Here is a 23,667-nt window from a genome sequence, read left to right on the forward strand (position 1 = left end):
CAGTCCTTCTTCTTGGTCAGCCAATCGCTCAAACAAACTAGTTTGTTTACATTTGCAGGAGAGAATGCTGCCTGCTTCTTATTTACAGTGTCACCTAAAAGTGAGAAAAGCGTTCACATAGCACTGTTGTAGCCAGTGTTGCAGTCTGAGTCAGATTTCACAAGCAGAAGATTGATTTTTTTTTTTTGATTTTTTTTGTTTTGGTGATTTGGATTCTGTAGTTTCTGCATCAGAGTGTTGCTCTTTTAAGACGTTTGAAAGCATGCTCCACATCTCTTCCCTCTCAGGTTTTGGAAGGCACTTCAGATTCTTAGAAGAAGTAGGACTGAGTGGACTTGTAGGCTCAAAAGTTTTAAATGTTTTGTTTTTTTGAGTGCAGATATGTAACAAAAAAAAGCTACATTTGTTAGTTGCATGATAAAGAGATTTTACTTCAGTACTTGTATGAGGGGAATTGAAAAATACTATTTCTTTGTTTATCATTTTTACAGAGCAAATATTTGTAATAAAAATAATATAAAGTGAGCACTATACACTTTGTATTCGGTGTTTGTAATTGAAATAAATATATTTGAAAATGTAGAAAAATGTCCAAAAATATTTAATAAATTTCAATTATTGTTTAACAGTGCAATTAAAAGTGTGATTAATTGCGATTATTTTTTTTAATCACGATTAATTTTTTAAGTTAATTGTGTGAGTTAACTGTGATTACTCGACAGCCCTAATTCTTAATGGTCTCCAACGGCCCAGAGTTTCTTATGGTGTCTGCTCCTGTTTATACCTGTGATTATGCTATATAAATACTCATCATAAAATCTCAAGACAGAGGTCAATCTTCTAAAGCTGAATAAACCAAAATTGTAACTAATTAGTTTAAAAAAAAATCTTATTTCCAAGCATCATTTAGAACCCCTCAGTGCAGAAAAAGCTGAAGCAGCAGTCAAAAATTAGCATTCACATATATCTGCATTTCCAGCAGATCATCTGTGCCAAGGGCAAGTATCGCATTTGACTGATCTCTGAAAGAGCCCACAAAGTCAAACTTTTGGCCTTGTTTATGGCTTTCTGACACACCTCTGAATTGTCATGGTTGTTCATTAAAGCATTAAAATGACTACTGATGCCTATAACTCACCGAGTGAGCCCCAAGGTCTTGCTTTTGGTATATAAAGCCACACATAATTTAGGTCTAATCTACCTGGGGGATAACTGATCTTGAAATATTTGAGTTGGATGGGTTGGAAATGCTCACCATCTCACCGTGTAATTCTGAATGTACAGGAGACTAATACTTCTCCTGAAGGCTTGTGACATTGGAATGCTCTCTCCCCTCCATATGTCACTAAGGTTGTTTAAATAAAGTTCTTTTGCTGCAGTGTTTTCAGCAAAGCTAGTGTATTGTAACAGGAATATAATATCTAGCTACTATATAGAGCTTGTCATCAATAGATCTCGAAAATGCTTTACAAAAGAGGTAAATATCTTTATCACCAGATCAGGAAACGGAGGCATAGGGAGGTGAAATGACTTGCTTTAGGTCACCCAGAAGGCCACTGGCCAAGCCAGGAATAGAATCCACATCTCCTGAATCCCAATTCAGTGCTCTGTCTGGGTCCCCAGCGGCAGAGTAGTGTGGCCAGGTCACCGAGCCCTGGCATTCCACAATCTGAGAGAAAGGATTAAGCAGCAGGGCCAGGAAGCAACCTTCTTGAAGCATTTATAAGTCAGTGCTAAGGGCTTTTTAAGGTGGTTAAGTAGCCCATGGACCTGGACGAGGGGAAAGATTTGCAACACACCAAAGGATTATTATTGACCTGAATGTGAACCTATTGTAGGCTTGAGGCTGTTGGTTCTCTTTATTTTAGCCTACCTAAGAAAGAAAGAAAGAAAGAGCACAAGAAGAACTGTTCACTAGCAAGCAGTCTTGCTATATTTTGTTTGGAAAAAGGGAAAGCTTCCAAGAGAATGTGGCTACAGATTGGCTAAACTGAGAACTTTATTGTACTTTGGCTTTGAAAAGGTGCGGGAGAGAGAGACTGCAAGTTCCCCAGGGACTTTTTGTTGTGTTTGTACAGCACCTAGCACAACAGAGTCCTAGTCCATGGCTAGAGCTCCTTGATGCTACCTCAATAAAAATAAATAACAGTCTTGGGAAAACAGGAAATTTAGCTGTCCAGTCTTGAGGGCCTCAGACTGGAACTCAGAGCACTGGGCCGGATGGAGTCCCCATCTCCCCTCAAGTGCCTCAATTACAAAGAGATTTCCATCCCTTCTGTTGCAGCAAATGGAGCACAACAACTCATTTAAACAGCCTTGGTACTGCAGCCAGAATTCATCTGTGCAGTGCAAATTAAATTTCCTTTTTGGTTGGATATTGATTTGAATGGGGCGTGTTGAGGATGTGAGATATTGGAGGATTTACTAATAGGTTGTAAGATGCTTGATTATCAGCCAGATTGTCTTTTTGAAATGAAATTGTTAGTTATGCTTTTGTTAGGATACGCCAGAGGCATTTTGGCATGTGGGCATTATAACTAATGAAGTATAACTAATTAAAGCAGTGATGGGTGAAAACCAAAAATGTAGAATTTTGGTTTGCTTTAGCAGACAAAAGTTTGGATGTTTGGTATATGATACAATCCTCTTTGAGCTCGAATTGGCATGGAAATCATGTAAAACAAGGCATTTTAACAGTATTTCTGGTCCTTCCTTTTTTCAGCTGGGCTAGAACTACAAGGAGAATAGCTTTTTATGCAGTATTTTAGTACTTCATCCTCTGGATCCATATGAAACTAGGTATGGAAACATTATTATTTTTTAAAGTTAATGAACTTTTTTCATAACACTAAGTACTGGTTAAAAGTTTAAGTTTAAAGAGGAAGTTTGGATTGATCCTTAACTATATTTTTCCATCCCTAAAACTGACCCTAATTCCTGGATGAGTAATTCCCATTATGAATCCTGCCTCTCCCTACTGGTGGAGAGGAATTTGAAATCTCTAAGTAGCTTGAGTGGCAGGAGAAAATTCTGGATCTCCTGCATGGCAAGCCTTTTTCTTTACATCTCATTTGCCAGGCAGTTTTGAAGACAGCAAGGGTTTTTGCAATCAGCAGCTGGCAGTGTAGCTATCAATGCGCAGAGGATACTAGCAGGAAGTTTCTTCAGCACTAAACTGGGGATGAGCATGATCATATTTTATTCAAATGTTCAGAAATATTCTTGGATCCATAGAAAGTCTCTTAGTTAATGAGGGCTCACTATTTAAAAACAAATAAAAACCTCAGCTGAATTAGAGCTGCTGGAAATGCTTTATTGCTTAGAGCTCCCAACCAACTAAATTATGATTGCTTCCATTTAGAACATGTTGCCCCAGGAAACCTAAAGTAATTAAAGTGAGGCTGGAGAAGTAGTAATGCAGTGAGAGAGAGAAAGAAAGAGAAAGGAAAAATCTGTAGCAGCAAAGCAATCTTTTAAAAAGAGAGAATATAAGAAAAGTGTAACTTCAGGTGTGACATACTTCTTTATCTTGCAGTTGAGAATTCTTTGAACAAAGACAAATATTATGGGCAAAATCAAAATAAAAGCTGGCACAGAACAGTGTAAACTTTCATTCAAGAACTTTATATATCTGTTAATTGCCTTTTTGTTCTCTGTTTGGGACCTTTGCAGAGTTCTGCAAAAAAAGCAAATCACACTTGAAACTCAGAACACTGCGCCTGTGCCATTTGCAGAGTACAATCTTCAGATTTTATTGTAAAAGAAGTGGCCACTAGGAAAATACATTCACAAGGAGGTGCTGCTGCTAGGGCAGATTCTGAATAAACTAAAAGATGGATTCCTCATCCTCCTCCTGACCTCATCACTGCATTCTCGTATAGATTCTCTAAGCAGGTACACAGCTCTTGTTTACTCTTGTTTCTTTACCAACCCAGGTCAGCAAGAAAGGCCTCTTCTCAAGATGGTCCAAGACCAGTGTGGAAAGAAGAGGGTATCTGAGTGTCCTGCCAGTCTACACCAGTCAGCCTAAAGACCAGCAGCAGATCACAGTCCAACTCAGGTACCATCTTCTATCTGTCCAGTAGGCCACAACTGCCAGCTGACTCTCTCAGTCCCAAATTCATCAAGAGTTTATATTACACTTTGGATTTTGAGGGTAAGTGAACAGGGAACAAGACAAGGATTCAGGAAGGGGACAAATATAAATCATAGATAGAATAGTGAGTGAACAAATGGAATTAAGGGACTGGGTGGGAGATGCAGAAATTGAATGGGGGACATGGCATTGGGATGTCTGGCTGGGGAAGGAGAAAGATTGACTTTTCAAATTGGGTAGGGCATTTGAGTCAGGAGCAAGAGATGGAATGGGGAGGTGGAATATGGAACTTTGGAGGGTTACCCTAGGGAGGGGTGAGAAGTGTAAATGGGGGAATGAAGAGAACAAAGAGAATTTTTGTTGGAAGGGGACAATTCTTCAGATCCTGAATATGAAAAATGAGCTTCAATAAGTTGACTATTGTATTAAAAAGAGGTGGGAAAAGGGATGCAATGTGATTAAAAAAAACACTGAAAAGTCCAGCTTCCCCCCTGCAACTGACTTCATCTGTGTGAGTCAGAGGTCATTAACACTTAACTGGCTGCAGCTCAATCTTTACCATTGGGTCAGTCTACTTCTGCCTGTTGTCCCTGTATAAAATTTTCATACGAGTTACAGTATTGTGCTGATAGGTGCACCTGATGTCCACTTCTTGTAAATTTTCTTTCTGATACAACCTATGTCTCAGATCATGGTGGTGTCAATTCTGATTGCTAGTTTTCTGATATAGATACTGCGTGCTGCTCTTGTGATTCTTCACATTGAGATATTTGTTGTGTAGCTATTGTTTGCATTGTATAGTCAGATCTTAGGTGCCATGTGTTATGTCTGTACTTTTCTCCTGTAGGTTTTTCAATGTGAGATGACCACGACTTTGGACCTGTTACTGTCACCCTTGCTGGTTGTCAACCTTGTGTTGTTTCCACATGTACTGGATCTCAATGATGGAACACAGATAGTGGCTTAGCTCTCTGGTTACAGTATTTCTTCGGTCTTTCCTGTAGCTGCTTAATCTGGTGTGAGCCTTCTGAGGTATTTTGGGTTACAGAAATGTATGTGAGGATGGAAGAGTGGTTTTCAACATCCTCCCCATCAGCAATTGTGCAGGACAGTATTCTATACCTGTCAGAGGTGTGTTTCTCAATTCCAAAATAGTTAAGTAGGGATCAATATTTTGTGAAACACTGTATTTTATCATCTGAATGGTTCTCTTAACCATTCTATTAGATTGTGGGTATCCCGGACTGGAGTGAGCAAGTTTCACTCCCCAGGGTCTCATAAAGTTCCCATTTCTCTGTTTGTAAATGAAATATAGTTACTCACTAACTTTTTAGGGATGCCATGTCTTGCCAATACAGCTTTCAGTTTAGCAATAATAGAACATGCTACTTGTCAGGCAGATTTAGAACTTCTGGAAATATGAAAAGATAGTCCAATAGGAGTAGATATGAGTGTCTGCTGTAGTCAATAATATCTGAAGCTATGGCAGATCAGGAATATCTGATCAGGAATATCTCTAGCCATGGCAGATCAGGAATCTCACAAGACTTTTTGGTTACTCAGCCTATATTCCTGAAATACTTTGTCCATCCTTCTATACGTTGTTCTATATTTTGTTTCATACCTGGCCACTACACTGTCTTCTCCGCTCTTGCTTTTGTTCAGCGAATGCCTTGATGTGACCCATTTAAGCAGTTAAGCATTTTATGTGTGGTCCTGTTAGGAATAATTATCCTGTCACCAGCCATTAACAACCCTTGTTGTAATGAAATAGAGTCTTTCACAGAACAATATGGCTGATGTCTGAGATTCATTTGTCTTCTCTATAGGGCCAGCTCTTATGTACAATATCCTGTAAAACTTGCAGTACAGGATCTTTCTGTTTGTCCACCTTCAGTTTAACAAATCTGTGCTGAGTGTAGAAGTGGCCTCAACTGCATAGACAACCTTTTCATCAGTGATTTCATTATCTGTTTCCGTAGTATATTCCACTGCAACTCTCGATAATGTCTGCAATTGATATTTCTTTACCAGGATTTCTGTGACTTTGAGATCATGGAAGTAGCATCCATTGTAGCCTTGCAGATACTTTTCTTCAAGCTTTGGAGAATATTGCTTCCAATGATTTATGATCAGAGTGTACCTCAATCTGTACTCCATATATGTACTGATGAAATTTCTTTGTGGCAAACACAATTGCCAGTAGTTCATTCTCGATTTGTCAGTGCTCATGATGCATGTGAAAAAGGGCCTCTGTCTTGCCATAGACAAGCTCCTAAACCACCTTTGGATGTGTCTGCTTGAATAGTGATTGGCTTGTTGGGCTCATAGCGACTGAGTACCAGAACATTACAGAGCACTGTCTTTAGCTGTTCCATTGTCTTGTCTTGTTCCCATGATCATTGCCAAGTTATGTTCTCACATAGGAATTGTCTCAGTGGAGCAAGTCAAAGGTGCTTCACCTGGCATGTACTGTTCAAGGAATCTAATCACCCCCAAGCTTCTCTGTAATGCCTTTTTGTCCTGTGGAGGTCTCATGTTAGCGATGGCTTCAACCTGACTGTCATCTGGCTTAATTCCTTGTGATGAGAGAATGTGTCCCATGTATTTGATTTCTTTTCCCATAAACTGGATTTTAGCTGGGTTGAACTTGAGCCCTTGCCACACTTTATTCTGATCATGTTCTGCCTGAGTTGATGCTGCTATTATCATGTTGTCTGCTATTATATGGATGCCTGAAATATCTCCAGATATTTCATTATTCTTTTGTTGAAACACTTCACTAGCTGACTTTATTCTAAAAGGTAGATGGAGAAAATTGTATCTTCCCTAGGCTGTATTCAAAGTGCACAGTTCAGATGACTCCTAATCTAATGTGACATGTTGAATTAATTTAGATAGGATATATGGGCTGAAGGTGTTAACATAACTTAGTTACTGTTTAATATTAAACAATGTCCAGGATGTGGTATACAGAGACTTCAGCCTGCTTAGTACCATGGCAAACATTCCATTAAAATAATTTTAACCTGGTCTTAAATACAGAAAAGAAGGAAAAACAATTAAAGTATTTGACATGTAAAGTATTAATCAAGGTGTCAATTTTAATAACATCCCTTGTTCTCCTTTCTTTTAGCTGAAGAGAGTTTTTGGAAGGAAACCCGGCTGCTGTTGTTTGACAGTCTCTTAGATGTTAACAAAGATGGCAATAACTGTCCTTTATGGGAAAAGAGAAGAGGTTAGTTGAGATGAGTTGGAGCTGTTGTTGTTAAAGTCCAATTCCGTTTCATCCCAAGTGGTGTTTGGGATTCAGCTGGAGCCAGTAGAGGTGGAGATGTCATCTGGGTCCCTCTCTCTGGCCTGATCTGGTTAGGACATCTCTCAAGGTCAAGATGATGAAGGCCTGGAGGTGCAGGAGATGGTGGGGGTGTAGCCCTGATGGTGAAGCTCACTCCAGTACCCAATTTTTCTTCTCAAAGCCTCTTTCATGAAGAACCCACAAGGGGAATGGTCAGTGGAACAGCCCATCCCCTCATTATTTTGTCCACCAATTGGACCTAGTTTCTGACACATCAGTTTTGAGTCACTGATTTCTGATTTCACCCTCTTCTTGTTTATGAGGCTTGATCTTAACACAGTCCTTGAGTTGTATCAGTTGGACTTTTTGTTTGGACTAATTCAGTCTGTCTCCCTTTTGTACCTTTTCCCATCAACATTTGTTGGTATAGGTTATTGTGACATCTTATGAACTTACCCTAACTGTGAGTTCAACTCTAAACAGTGAGTGTAAATTTGTAGGCCCAATTATCACAACACTTGCCAATATCCATCTTTCTCATCTGAAATAGTGGATATGCTTTTACCAGATAGTTAGCATGGAACATCTGGGGATGGAGTAATTCTGTCCCAGTATAGGCTTATTAAGGTCTCTAGGATCCAAACACATCCTAATCGTGCCATTTTTCTTTTCAGTTAAGACCAAGCTGGTAATCCATGGAGTGGGTCAGTTCACTTTTGCTATGACCCTTTTCTAATGACCTGCATGCATCTCTGAATCTGTCAGTCACTGCAGAGGGGATATTTCTGCAGGTGTGTATGATGGGGTGACTGATGGGTCTGTATTTATGTGATGCTTCCCATGGAACTCTCCTAGTTCTCTAAGGTCTTTTGGGTATGGTGCAATCAATTTTTCTTTAGTGTTGGGTGCTTTGGTGCGAAGCATGCCTATTCTGTGTATTAGGTAGCTGTGTGCAAGCTTCTTTGCCTAACTGTGATGTTGTAATGCCTTAGTGATGAAGAACTGAAGACTGACCTTAGCCTTGGCCATCGCTGCTGTTAGCGTGACTTCTCCTTCAGAGTCTATTCTCGAACAGTCATATGCTATATGTGCAACATTAGACGGCTTTATTCTGATGGGATATGGTATCTTTTTCAGAAGGTGAATTGAGAAAACATTAGCTTCATCTCCAGTATCATTCAGGTGCATTCTTTATATTCAGTATACACTGCTGAGTGTGTGTTATATGATTTCTATTACCCTGTGATACTATATCTACAAGGGATTGTTCACATTCTAGTTCAGCCAGAGATTTGTGGCTTTGTCTTTTGGTTACATTTGTTGCTCTGCACATAGAAGAATAATGATTTAATTGTCCACACTTGTGACATTACTGTAAAGGCTGGGCAGACTCTGGGTGGGTGTCTTACCACACAGCATGTGCACAGTTTCTTTGTCTGACCTGTTGGTGAGTCTGCTTTGCTGTGATTCTTATGTGACTGGGTCTTGTCCGTACTTTTGTGTCAAAGCCTGTATAAACTTGTCAGAATGTGGCCCCGCCTTGATCTCTATTTGTGTCTTTATGGCTTGAGATGGTCTGAAAATGTCTATTGCTTTTTACAAGCCCAAATCAGTCTCCTTCAACAACCCTTCCTTTAGTCCTTTATCAGTGACACGGAGCACAGTGTTGTCTCTGAGCATGTCATTTTTTAATATTTCCAAACTCACAATGTCTTACCTCTTGTCTCTGTGACATACTTGTCTATCTTTTTGTCTCCTAGGTGTAGGTGAGACCAGAACAGGTATCGTTTGAACATCACACTATTCTTAGGGTTACAATAGTTCCTAAGCACCCCAAATGGGACCATTTTCAGTTGGCAGCTGTAAGAATGTGTTAAGCACTTCCAGAGTCTCCTCTCCCACTATGTGCAATAAAATGGCTTCTTTTATCTCCTCTTCTTTTTTATAGGCTCCTTAGGCTGTCATAGAGATGTGGAGTCATTGCTCCCCTCACCTCCAATTTTCTGCTGTATTATCAGGGAAAGATGAAGGTGGGGGTGGCTTGCAACCTTTTATGTTAATTTTTTCTTATTAAAAAAACCTGTTTTTTCTTTTCCTGTGTTATTTTTGTGTGTACTGACTATGTTCTGGGTCTCAGTACTCTGTATTTTTTGTTTGGCTCCTGGTGGTCTATAGCTTGCAGTTTCTTCCTCTGTGTAGTAGTTTCCACCATTTCCTAATGCACTGTGTTCCTGACAAAAGCAGCCACATCTTGCTTCATGCACAATATGATCACTTCTGACATCATGTTGTCAGGGCCAGCTCCAGGCACTAGCTTCTCAAGCAGGTGCTTGGGGCGGCGGCTCCGGAAAGGGGGGGCACGACCAGGTATTCGGCGGCAATTCGGCGGACGGTCCCTCACTCCGCCTGGGAGCGAAGGACTTCCTGCCGAATTGCCGCATCAGATCGCGATCGCGGCTTTTTTTGTTTTGTTTTGGCTGCTTGGGGCAGCCCTGGAGCCGGCCCTGCATGTTGTGCTTTCTAGCACAGGCAGGCAGCCATGGGTATGTTGCAGCTTCTCTAGTTCAGGAGCCAGAGTGAGACCAGGGATATAAAGTTTAGACCACAACTCTCTTTATTAGTTACATGACAAGATGGCTCATAAAGATTCTAATCATGAAGACTCTGTGTGTGTCTGCCTCATGTGAGAGACCTCTCACAAAGTCCAATGGGAGTTCCTACGGTGATTACACGTGACTAATTGTTTTTGCTTCAGCCATACTTATTCCTTGTTTTGTGGGTTTTTTTTTTAAATCAGCAAACATCTGTGCAATTGCTTTTTCTGGTATGGCCAAAGTCAAAACCTCGTGAACAAATATTTGTGGAAACCAAATTTTAAATATCCAAGTAAAAGTATTTGCATTGACAGACTGGTGCTCATCCAATTCAGAGAACAAGTACAATACCTTGTGACTTACTTGACCAATCGCAACTAACCAACCTAACTCAATAGCTATGACTACTGACTATTCACAGAGGTTTATTCATGATCAAGCCATGTTTTTAATAAAGAATAAACCAGAAATTGCTATCTGCCTGAGAATATTCTGTAACCGGGAAACCTTTCGGAAAAATCAGAGAGCAGTCAGAAAATGGTACTGTACCACTAGAGTTATCTTATTTCTTAAATTATCATCATTTGAACAGACAACTATGCCTGTTTAACTAGAGATTTTTTTTCTTGAGTTAACACGTCTGACTCCCTGTGAAGTCAATAGAAGTTATGGAAATGAACTAGGAGACAGAAGACAATCTATAGATTTCAGTGTGGTTTAAACAGGGTCTGCGGGGTATTCCAATTAGTCATGGGTACTAAAATATATAATTAAAAAACCCTCTGGTGTGACCCTCCTCACAATACCATGTAATTCCAACATTCAGTGAAAGTTCTTAAATGATTCTTGTGAGAGAATAAGTTTGTTGACATAAAAAATCTAGGACAAGCACTTGACCATGTGTGCGTATCACAGCTCATCGGAAGTCATTCCAATAATAGCCTTTGCCTGAACTGCACTTTTCAGAAAAAAGTGAATCATCACTGACAATAGAGGCAGTGTTTTAAACACAGTGTGATACAAGTAATTCACACATGGGCTGTGTTTCCTAGATGCTGTCTGAACAATTCTGGGTCACTATTAGAACTGTAAATCTGTATTTTTTTTTATATTTTGCCATATCCAATCCCTATTGGTTATTTATCAACAAACACTCATGACAAACTGTTTTTCATTCATATAAATGTTTAAGGAATGACCGAACTTCATGAAAATACCATTATTTGCATACAAACAATGGTGTTCAAGTGTGAATAAAGATACTCGCTATTTGTGCTGAAAATCTCCATAGATGTTAGTGGCTGAAAAAGAGCCAGTACAGTATCTTGCATATACTTTTTCTTTTGATGTTGTATTATATGATACATTACACTGGCACAATAAATAGTATTGTAGGGCTTTAGGATATAAGCCATTTTTTGCACAGTTCAAGTTATAAAGCTTTTGTAGTAGAAGTTCAGATCATAAATTCTCAAATCGCGCGGCAGCATGGTAAATTTGTTATGTTGCTGAGATAGTTCATGAAGAGAGTAAAGATAAAAGAACAAACCATTTACTTTTTAAAATAATTGTGAGTGACTTCTGTGCTCATAAAACTATTCCATCCCAGGTTAAACCCTTGTCTGATTGTTTTCATCCTGGAGAGAATTGTTACAATGCAGCAATCATAAATCCCTCTCAAACAGGGTTCAGAATAAAACACTAACAGGCCTTCGATTATATTGATACTGTCGGGGTCTGCTATAATTACAGATTTATTCAAATGCTAGTTTTAGGGCAGAATTGTCCTCAAAGAGCCACATGACAAATATTTTTATTCAAATATTCTTCTCTTCCTTTATGGGTGGAACTCTTTTGATGGCAATGGGAAATACACACACACAGGGAAAGCCAACGGACTAAATCAAAATCTGCCATATAGATCAAAAAGGAGAAATTTCTCCTTTGCCTCCTACCACCCAGTTTTCTTCTTCAATGTGGAGTCACACCGTCCAGTATTGTGGTCAGACTAAAAGTTTGTTTTCCATTCTACATTTTGATGGATGTTGTAAAATGGGAATAATACTGTTCTTAAAAACAAACAAACAAACAAATTTCCATGCAGTGGTATCTGAGATCTCACAGTTTTCCTCTATATTCTTCACAGGAATATATTCTTAATGGTGGGTTCTTAGATACCAAGGTTGCAATGACTGGAAAATGCTGACTTTTAAATGGTGATTTCTTTAAATACTTTTTACTGGTGACTTCAGATATTTTGGAACACATTAGTAGCACAACACAAACTCACCACTGTAAAATGGTAAACCCCTTCATTTCTGATTGCATTTCACAGTATTTGTATAATCACATACCTGCATCCATACATTCCAGGGTGAAAGAAATATCATCAAGAGCAACTTCTGTGAGCTCATTCCCTCCCACTTCAGCTTCAAATGTGACTCTGAAAGGACTGTTGCTAGAGAGAACCACATTTGCATACGTCCACCTGCTTCCTTTATTTCCACTTGAAGACCACATCAAAATATGCATTCCATGTTCTTCAACAGTGTATACCTATTGACAATGAAACCCAGGAAACAAAATGTAATCAGCATGAAACTACAGAGAAGTACAGCTAGTTAGGTCAACCCAACAAAGTTTGAGGGCTCAGACAACTGGCTATGTAATACGGAGTCTTTTTGCTGTGGTTCATTACCTGGTTGGTGATGACTGAATATTGTGACATGGGCATGGTGGTCTCAATCCAGTTTCTAGTAAACAAGAGTTCCCATAACAGAAAATGCTGCCAGAAGTTATTAATTGGGAAACCCTGCTGCCAGCCTTGGCCAGCATAGAAGCAGATCCAAAAATCCATTGATGTCAAAGGAAATACTCAGCACAGAGGATGAATTGACCTCTCAATCCCTCAAACTGGTCCCTCTCTGTGTGAACTGAGGTGTGAGAGAATGTGAAGCTTTTAGATGTATAAATAGAGGACTTCAGTACCCAGTGGTTTCAATCTGGCATCTGTTAAAAACACTTTTAAAAAATTGCACTCAGTGATGCAATTTGCACTGCACTCAGTGATGGCAAATTGACTCGTATAAACTTAATGATAAATGTCAGTGTAAAACAAAATCAAATATTAAAACAAACTACATGGAATGAATTTGCAGCAAAACCAAGCTATTGAACCAGTGCCACTCAAATACAACAGAAGGGCCCAATAAGTCTTGATATACTGTGATTTTTTAAAACCAATTTTACTCCATCAGCTGACCAGCAGGAGACACTGAAGCATTATATTGTTGGCATCTCAGATTGCCAGAAATTGTGAGAGTCACCATTGGGCCTGATATTCCTCCACTCTGGAGCTCATTTCCCAAATGAGGGTCCCTGATATGGCAATGAAATACACCTCTACCCCGATATAACGCGACCCTATATAACACGAATTCGGATATAATGCAGTAAAGCGGCGCTCCGGGGGGGCGGGGCTGCACACACTGGCAGATCAAAGCAAGTTCAATATAACGCGGTTTCACCTACAAAGCAGTAAGATTTTTTGGCTCCCAAGGACAGCGTTATATCGAGGTAGTGGTGTATAAAGAAAAGCAAAAGAATGAGAGCCAAGAAAATTCTGGCCTTAAATCCAGGTTGATTAATTGCATAACCTTCAATAAGTCACTTGACCTTCATGTCCCCCAACCAATTCAGTTGGATAATTGAGTTAAAAACCAACCAGGACCTTAAACAGATACTTTCTTTGAGGTTTACTGCATAAGAATTTTGAGACAAAATGTTATCAAAGCAGATATCTAGTGAAGCAGAGTCAGTCTCTGCTTCCAGCAGCTCTCTGCGGGTGTCTACCTTTCAGTCATCTTTAGATCAGTGAAAAACTGGCTGAGGAATGGAAGTAAATATCCATGTCAGGGGCATGCTTCACTATCTAAATGAGATTGAAATGGGCAGGAACAGTGGCATAACTCCCACCTGCTTGGAAGCCTCTACATAGGGGAGGAACGACTCCATTGTGCAGCTGTTCTTACCAAGCATCAGTTGAAAAAGTCAAGTACTCACTAAAGGTGAAAGAGTGCTTGGTGGAGTGATCTTAGAGCTTTCCTCTGAGGGCAATTTAAGAAAAGAAATGATAACCAATAGGGTGAAAAATGATGTGGTGTTATTCCCTGAGGAATAGACTTCATACTCATAGATTTAGCAATCGTTTCACTGGATAGAATGCCACCTCCACTGGTGGAGAATACATGTCAATGAATATCTTTCATTTCTAGCAATGGACTGATTTGACTAGAAAAAAGAGACACCAAATATAACTGAAGTGCATGTGTGTATTATTTATTATATAAAAATATACACACATGCACACACACACACACACACACAAGTCTTCATGAATAGATGAGGGAAGCTAAATATAAAAAGGCTCCTATGACAAAGAATTCTTCTGAAGGGGGGGGTGGGAAAGGCCCATTTGGATAGCAAAGGATGACCAGAAGGCAGAACATTTGTTGTTTGTTCCCCATAGCATTTCTGGGATTTAGTCATTCATCTTTTTCCCAGGACTGTACTTTCTAATTGTCAGACTAAGTATATTTCTACACCTAGGGCTGAAGGGAATTTTTAATGATCAGACACTTCTATACTTTCCGTTTCTTTATGTTTTTTGTTTGTAACCTCTTTCTTCTTCCAGCTGCCTCTTTTAAATTTCTGTTTGTTGACAGGCAGGATATGTACTAACTTTCAGAACAACAATGCAAATTCTGCTCCTTGGCTGATATAATCATAGAAATATAAGGCTGGAAGGGACCTCCAGAGGTCATCTAATCCAACCCCTGGTGATGAGGCACAAACAAGTATAATCTAGACCATCCCTGACAGGTGTTGGTCTAGCCTGTTTTTAAAAAACTTCCAATGATGGGGATTCCACAACCTCCCTTGGAAGCCTATTCCAGAGCTTAACTACCCTTCTAGTTAGAATGTTTTTCATAATATCTAACCTAAATCTCCCTTGTTCAAGCCCATTATGTCTTGTCCTACCTTAGGTTGACATGGAGAAAAATTGATCATAGTCCTCTTTATAGCAGCCCTTAACATATTTGAAGACTAATCTGGTCCCCCCTCAGTCTTCTTTTCTCAAGACTAAACATGCCATTTTTTTAAACCTTTCCTTATAGGTCAGGTTTTCTAAACCTTTCTTCATTTTTGTTGCTTTCTTCTGAACTCTCTTCCATTTGTCCACATATTCCCTAAAATGTGGTGTCCAGAATTGGACATGATACTCTAGCTGAGGCCTCACCAGTGCTGAGTCTAACAGGACAATTACTTCCCTTGGTGTACATACAACTCTCCTGTTAATACACCCCAAAATGAAGTTAGCCTTTTTTACAGCTGCATCACATTGTTTATTCCCAATTTTGTAGTTATGCATTGGATTTTTCCTTCCTATGAGAAGTACTTTCCACTTGTCTTTATTGAATTTTATCTTGTTGAATTCAGACCAATTCTCCAATTTGTCAAGGTCATTTTAAATTCTAATCCTGTTCTCAGCAAATCACTGATAATTACTCTTTGAGGCTGGTCTTTCAATCAGTTGTGCACCCATCTTTTAGTACGTTCATCTAGACCACATTTCCCACCCCCCTTCTCCAATCTTCTGGGACCTCACACATCCTCCAAGAGTTCTCAAAGATTATTGCTAATGGTTCTGAGATTGTTTCTGCTAGTTTCTTTGGTACCCTAGGATGAAATTCAGCAAGTCCTCCCAACTTGAATATATCTAACTTATCTAAATATTCTTTAACCTGTTCTTTCCCTATTTTGGTTTGTGTTCTTTCCCCCCTTGTTGTTAATATTAATTATGTTGAGTATCTGGTCACCATTAACTTTTTCAGTGAAGACAAGCAAAATAGCATTAAACATCTAGATATTATCAAGTATTAGCTCTCCTTCCTTGCTAACTAGAAGATCTAAACTTTCTTTCATCTTACTCTTGCTTCTAGTGTATTTAAAGACTCTCTTCTTATTGTCTTTTATGTACCTTACTAGGTGTAACTCATTTTGTGAGTTAGCTTTTCTGATTTTGTTCCTATACGCATGTGCTAATCTTTTGTATTCCTCCTTAGCAATTTGTCCATGTTTCCACTTTTTGTACGTTTCTTTAATTACCTGAAAATCAAAAAAGGGGTTCCTGGTGGAGCCATATTGGCCTTTTACTATTCTTCACCTAAGTAGCCTAGCCAGCCTCTACCAACTCAGGATCTAGAATCCCAGTCTCTCCCTGAACTTTATCTTCTGCTGCTTTCAGTTCTGGAGTGGACAAAAGTAATGTATGCTGGGACTCAGAACACAGGCTTTTTTTCCTGAGCTCTGGATTTAAAATTTTAGTGGCGAAGTATCAGAGAGGTTTTTTGGTAAAAGCTTCAGATTAGAAAAATCCCGCTCTGATGTTTCCTATTCTACACATTTCATGTGTGGCTCATGACTGCATTCCTCCAACTTAAAACTGGTGGAATTCCACTGAAAAAAATGGAGCAATGTTAACATAAAGCTGGAGTAACCCAATGGGGAGCCAGATTCTATGTTTCTTGATGTAGAATTACCTGAATTTCTCTGAGGATGGCCAGTATTCTGGGTAAGGCACTAGAATGGGATCTGGGAGATCTCTGTTCAATTCCCTGCTCTGCCACAGTTTCCAGTATGACCTTGGACAAGTCATTTAATCTAGCTGCCTCAGGTCCCCATCTGTAAAATGGTGGTAATAATACTTCCTTTCTCCAATCCTTTGTATGTGTAGACTGTAACCTCTTCAGGGTAGGGACTGTCTCTTGTGATGCATTTGGATAATGCCCAGCACAACGGGTCCCATTCTCACTTGGGACCTCTACAAAATACCATAACATATATATATATAAAATATGGAAAAGTTTTGATTCTGATTTATTTCAGCAATTACCCAAGAGGTTCAGAAAAATGTGAACCTCAATTAGAACTCTGGGGTTCTTTACCTGCAATGTAGGTGTTATTCTCTCCGGGGTAAGTGGCTCCAATATGCCCATAGAGAGTGAAGAGGATAACTGACAGACTGCAATGTTGCATTCTTTGCCAGAGCCTCCCACCACAATAAGAACCCAATGTGTCTTGCTGTTCAAGACCTAGATGCAGTCTCAGTCTTTATGCTCAGTGTATACAGACAGCACAAGGATGAGGTTTGTATATGGCCCCTACACAGGGATACACAGAGCACAACCACTGCTTAAGGCTAATGTTGACAGAGTCATTAGCCTCTGTAGAAGAGGGAAGTGGAGGAGGGGCAGAGCAATATTCCTCCCATTCTATATGAGCTGAGATGGACTCATACATGGAGGAGCACAGCTAGTACCCAGTACAGAAGAGTCACTTTGGCCCATGTTTCCCAGACCCCCAGGAGGAATTATGCTTGCATAGTGCTCAGTGCCCCAAGAGACGCTAGCCCTTCCACATACTGTGAGTTGTGCCATAAAGGCGCACACTACCCCTGTGTGTCCACAGCTGATTATTTAACAGATGGAGGGATGAAAGGGGATCAGACTATAGCCACTATAAACCTGGATAGTGAAAGTACAGTTCCCTAACTACCAGGTTTGGGAAGGGTCAGGCTGTCACTGTGCTTCTGAGAAGTCAGTGATAATTTAATTATTGGCAAAGTTTCTGGTTTGCATCATTATTTAAAATAAGAAACAAACCACATGTCTGGCATGAGCTAGTAAAAATGCCCATCTCACCTAAATCATCATGGACAATAAACCAAGTGAGAGAAATCAAGTTAGCGATGCTTTTATTGCAAAATATTCCTTATGAAATGTTTGAAACTGCAGATGTCTATTAATACATAGCACAGTGGGTTTTTTTTAAAGAATCTACCATTTGTAGATCTGTGAGATGAATGTGTCAGTGAGGCTCTGCTCTGTGATTCTTAGTTCTTCTGCAAGGTGCCTTTGCACCTGCTTCATTTGTATTCTGGTGTGGGAACTGAATTCTTTAGCAAATCCCATTGCTTTGTTTTACAATTTTGACTCAGTTCTAATTCTCTGAAGTGTGCGCTGCCTGGTAACGGTTTGCTAATTCTTTTTTCACCAACTATAAATTTTTGGGAGAGGGGCACATACTTCTGAAAGACAAGGGAATGTAAACTGCTACTCTTTCTTTAGTCACCAGCTGCTGCAGCACACAAGGCTCTTCCATGCCTTCCTGCTGGCTTTTAAATATTTTTTTTAAATAACATATTATCTTGCGTGATTGATCTTACCTGACTAACAGTTGTCATGATGGAAGAATCTGTATTCCATCTGGAAGGTTAATTACATGATTTTCTGTATATCTGAGAACCTGGCAGATCTATAGGTTGCATGGCAAGAAGTGTGCTGTCTCAGGTAACTATGAACTCATTTTATAATCTCTGATTATTCCCCCCATATATACTGTATTCTCCAGTCATGAAACTAGGAGTACCCGAGTCTTGTGAAAGGCAACCACACATGTTCATTTTATTGTGAGCCACAACCCAGTTTTAATTGAGAAAAATGACCGCTGACTTTAATATAGAATGATGACATCTTTTTTGTACCACATTCTTGCAAGTTCATGTCTTCAGCCTACCCATGTCTTTTGTTCTACTGTAACTGGTAGTATACCTTTCCTCCTCATGCTGAATCAACATGATTTAAAGCAGTGCCTCCTGCCAGACTGCAAGAAGTGAGATCACTAACACACTAATACGAGATGTGCCTGTATACAAAGTGAACAAGAATGGCAGGAACTGATATAACATTATATTTGGGGTTCACAGTGGGAATCCGATTCAGGTTCTGTCCTTCTGAAGGCCTAGCCTCTTCCTTACTTCCCTGAATGTAATGTAGTGTGCAGGGGCAGCTCCAGGCACCAGCGCAGCAAGCGCATGACTGGGGCGGCAAGCCGCGGCGGGCGGCCTGCCGATCGCTGTGAGGGCAGCAGTCAGGCGGCCTTTGGCAGCGTGCCTGCTGGAGGACCGCCGGTCCCGCGGTTTTGGTGACAGGCATTCTGAAGCCGCGGGACCAACAGATCACCCGCAGAAACGCTGCCGAATCCGCGTGACCACAGACCGCCCGCAGGTATACCGCCAAAGGCCGCCTGACTGCCGTGCTTGGGGAGGCAAAAACCATAGAGCTGCCCCTGGTAGTGTGGAACATCTGATTTGCCAAAGTAATTAGGTGAATTAATTAAGCAAAGTTCACTGATTACATTGCCTACCACCCACTATAACATTGAAAATAAATTGTAATCCAATGTCTTTATGTTTTTAAATAATAATAGTAATGCAAAACCCATTAGTCATTTTTAGTGAATTTACTGCATTCTAGTTCATAGCAACCTCTGTTAATATTAACTGCCTGAACAATCCAGAAAGTTGAAATATTGGAACTATATTGTCAGATGGGGAATTAATTTAGTTTTAACTCTCCATGGTATGACAATGTGTGGAATAAAAGCTGAACAGGAAGAATGTTGAATAGTGAAACTGTAATTGCTTTACTCCTCTCCATACAAATAGACTCAAATGGAGCAAAAAGAACTGAAGAAAAAACTTTAAAAGAGAAGCCAACTGTTTTATGAGAGATTGTGCTTAATACTTTGGTTCCTCCAAGCTCTCTCCTGCTCTGCATAAACATGGGTAAATAGCTATCCAAATCTACAAAGAAATGCATTGTTTTTATTTGTACGGGTAAAGTAATGTAATTTAATTGAATTGACCTGAAACTACTCCTGTGAACAGAGAAATTGCCATACTAGCTTAGATCAGTGGTCTGTCTAGTCCAGAATTATTTCTCCCTCAGTGTCTACCACCACATACTTAAGAGGAAGATGAAAGAAACCCCATACTGGAAAATTATGGAACAACTTGCTTAGACTGAGATACCTGTAACCCATCTGAAGGCCTAGGCCACTTCCTTGCTTCCCTGACCGTAATATGCAGTAGAACTTTTGGTAGTTGAAGATAGCAGTTGGCTAATACCCTTAAGTATGAGGGCTCATCTCCCTTATAAATGTTTTACCCTATCTAATGCAATTACCTTTATAAACATCTAATTAATATTTTTTAATACTACCTAAGTGCTTCTCCTCAGTGAAATGAAATCTTTTGGCAATAAGTTCCACAAGTTAACTATGCATTGTGTAAAAATGTGCCTGTTTTCAATTTTCCCTTTTCACTTCCATTGAATTTTCTTGTACTGTAAAGGGGTAAACAGGATCACCCAATGTGCCTTTCTTTACCATTCATTATTTTGTATGCCTCTAACATATCTCCTCACTAAATCACAGTCCCAGTCTTTTAAATCTGTCTTTTTCTGGAGTATCCATGACTTGAGTCACTTTAAACTCCCATCTCTGGACTATATCCTATGAGATAGAGTAATCAGAACTGAGCAGAACATTTCAGGTGGTGGATGTACCATTAACTCTCATAATAGCATTATAATATTCTATCTCATTTTGCAGACATCCTAACATGGCTTGCTTTTTTTTTTTTTTTTTTACCTCCACTGCAAACTGAGCAGAAGTTTTCACTGAGCTGTTCACAGTGATTGTTTGATTTTTTTTCCTGAGTGATTTGCCTCTTAAAAAAAATTGCTTGCTGCTGAATCAGATCACTTATTAGATGGCACGAGGGAAGGACACAATCAAAGATACATTGTCTTCAGTGTGCAACTTTTTCAAGAGAAAGAAAATATGTGTATAATTTTTGATGGACTAGTTCTGTCTGGTATGAATTTTACTGTTATGTGCTCCCACATGAAAGGCCTAGTCCTGAAGGAGATAAAGCACAGAACCTTACTCCTGTGCAGGAGTAAGAGTTCATGTTTATGGATCCCTTTGTGGAATTGTGGCCTAAAAGTTTAACTCATGTAGTTTAATAAATGATCACAGAAATGCAGGTTTTTTGTGGCCTCCTGCTACCCGACTCATAGGTCATATATTTAGACATATAAATTACTTCTAAGGGCTTGTCTTCACTACTGGGGAAAGTCGATCTGCTACTCCAGCTACGTGAATGACGTAGCTTAGGTTGATTTATCCCAGTGTCTTGACTGGTACTGTGTTGAGGAGAGATGCTCTCCAGTCGAATTGCCTTACTCTTCTTGGGGAGCTGGAGTACTGGAGAGTGCTCTGCCATTGATTTAGTAGGTCTTCACTAGAGCCGCTAAATCGACACGTGCTTCATTGATTGCAGCAGTGTTGATCTCCTCAGTAGTGAAGACAAGCCCTAAACATATAGTAATGCTTACATGACTGAAAACTTCAGTCCAGCAGAAGTTCTTTATGAAAATAAAAGTAAAATCTGGGGCTTGCACACTATAATGTTCAGGAAACATGTAATTAAACAAACCCTAGTCTAAAAATGTAAAATCAAAATACTTAAATAAAAGATTCAGAAGTAAACACTATTTGCCTTTTACTTTAATATAATCTGGATAATCACAAAGCACAGAAATCGCTGACCTTTACCTGGGGGGGTGGGATAGCTCAGTGGTTTGAGCATTGGCCTGCTAAGCCCAGGGTTGTGAGTTCAATCCTTGAGGGAGCCACTTAGGGATCTGGGGCAAAATAAGTACTTGGTCCTGCTAGTGAAGGCAGGGGGCTGGACTTTCAAGGTCCCTTCCAGTTCTAGGAGATGGAATATCTCCATTTATTATTATTATAACTCTTTTTCTCAATTAACTTTACTAAGCAAAACATATAAGAGTGTGTGGGTGTGCAGACACACACATGTGTAAGTGGTAAAATAAGAAAGCAGCATTTGATGATGGAGAGCAGAAGTTTAAAAAAGTTTCAGAATTACAGAACTGTAACATTTCTGTATAAGAATTTCTTAGAAGTTCAAGCTGACTATCTGAAACTAGTATCCCTGGAAACTGTACAGCTTTGAGAAATGTTTTTGTTAAATGCTTGGTATAAATGCTCAGTTTAATGCACTGATTTTTAATTAATTGCTGCTTCTACTGATTAGATATTACATAGTATACTGGGAGGTTACTATTATTTATTTTTTGGTGGCGTCAAGAAGCCCCAATTGAAATCAGAGCCCCAATGCCTATACATTGTGAATAAACATAGTAAGAGACAGTCCCTTGCCCTGAAGAGCTAACAGTCTAAGTAAGACAGAAAAACAGTGGGAAAAGGAAGTGGTATAATTCCTATTCTACAGATCTAGAACCAAGACAGAGACATGAAGGCCCAGATCCTCAAAGGTATATTGATTTCAAGGGAAGTTAGGAATGCAAATACCTTTGGGCCTAAGTGGCTTGCCCAACGTCAAACAGGAAGGTGGTGCCAGAATGAATCAGTATTAGAACCCAGGCCTACTGCATTCCAGATTCCAAGTCAACATGACCATCTTTTCTATCTTCTAACACAGGGGTTCTCAAACTTCATTGCACTGCAACCCCCTTCTGACAACAAAAATTACTAAACGATCCTGGGAGAGGGGACCAAGTCTGAGCCCTGCTGCCCTGTGTGTGTGTGTGGGGGGGGAGGAGAGAACAAAGCCAGAACCTGAGCTCCGGCCCCTGGGTGCAGGGGACAAAGCCCCAGGGCTTCAGCCCCACACAGGGGCCCTGTAACCTGAGCCCCACCATCCAAAGCTGAAGCCCTCAGACTTCAGCTTTGGCCCCAGGCAGCGGAGCTTGGGCTTCAACTTCAGCCCCAGGCCCCAGAAAGTCTAACGCCAGCCCTGGCAAGCCCATTAAAAAGGGGCCCTGACCCACTCTGGGGTCCCAACTCACAGTTTGAGAACTGCTGTTCTAACACGTTTCAGACAGTTCAATTAATCTGTATTGAATTTTGTTTTTTGTCACATGTAGTATGATTGACATTATCTCTATTTTCACATTTCCAAACTGACATAAACACACACCCCATTTTAACTGCGTATAGCATGTTTCAGGATTATTGTGTTATATAAACTGGAAATAGCACTTATTTTATGTTGAGGATAGAAGCATGCAAAGCAGAAAAGTGTTGCTGTTCAGTAAGATTGGGTGCAATGACTAGATGAGACTCACATATGTACTAATGGGATTTCCAGTGAAATCAGGACTAAAGCAGAGTTGTAAGTATTGATCTTGTCAATACAGAAAGGTTGGGTTAGGAACCGGCAACCAAGCAGAGATTAAACAAAGCTAATATAGCGTTGAGATTTAAACCATTCAAAACACAAGAAACACAACTATTAATATTGGGTATTTAAATAGTAGTACTTTTTCCTCTTACCTTTAAAGTTCCTGTTTGCCTGGAATCACACAGCCAGAACCAGAACCGGACTCTACACACTCCGAGGCTTGCTGGGAAGAGTTTTGTGGTAATTATCCTTGCTCTATTTCCTTCCTGCTGGGCAGATGAGTTGACATACAAAAATTGTTGTCCATTACCTTAAAATGAATAAAAATATTCTTTGAATACTACTCATACTTAAGAGCATAAGCCACGATAGATAAATTGATAGGTAGCTAGTTAAATAGTGAGCACAATAATGTATCTTATCAGATCCAAATATATATGTACACATAGGCCAAGGGTCTGATAACACATGTATATATTATTAACACATACATATTTTACAAATTTATTTCTTAAACCCTCCTAAAGCCACTTTTGCTATTCAG

At 39.7% G+C, this 23,667-nt stretch overlaps 1 protein-coding gene across 1 annotated transcript in view; it reads right to left on the reverse strand.

Moving 5' to 3' along the window:
* Positions 1 to 23,667, reverse strand: part of MALRD1 (MAM and LDL receptor class A domain containing 1) — a 371,329-nt gene that overhangs the window by 79,529 nt on the left and 268,133 nt on the right. The window contains exons 23-24 of the mRNA XM_034760318.1: positions 23,276 to 23,433; positions 12,343 to 12,544 (exon numbers count right to left, since the gene is read on the reverse strand). Coding sequence (XP_034616209.1) covers positions 12,343 to 12,544; positions 23,276 to 23,433 — 360 coding nt within the window. The remainder of the gene's footprint in view (positions 1 to 12,342; positions 12,545 to 23,275; positions 23,434 to 23,667) is intronic.

The sequence above is a fragment of the Trachemys scripta genome, chromosome 2 (genome assembly GCF_013100865.1).
Source record: "Trachemys scripta elegans isolate TJP31775 chromosome 2, CAS_Tse_1.0, whole genome shotgun sequence".
In the NCBI taxonomy this organism is placed as follows: Eukaryota; Metazoa; Chordata; order Testudines; family Emydidae; genus Trachemys; species Trachemys scripta.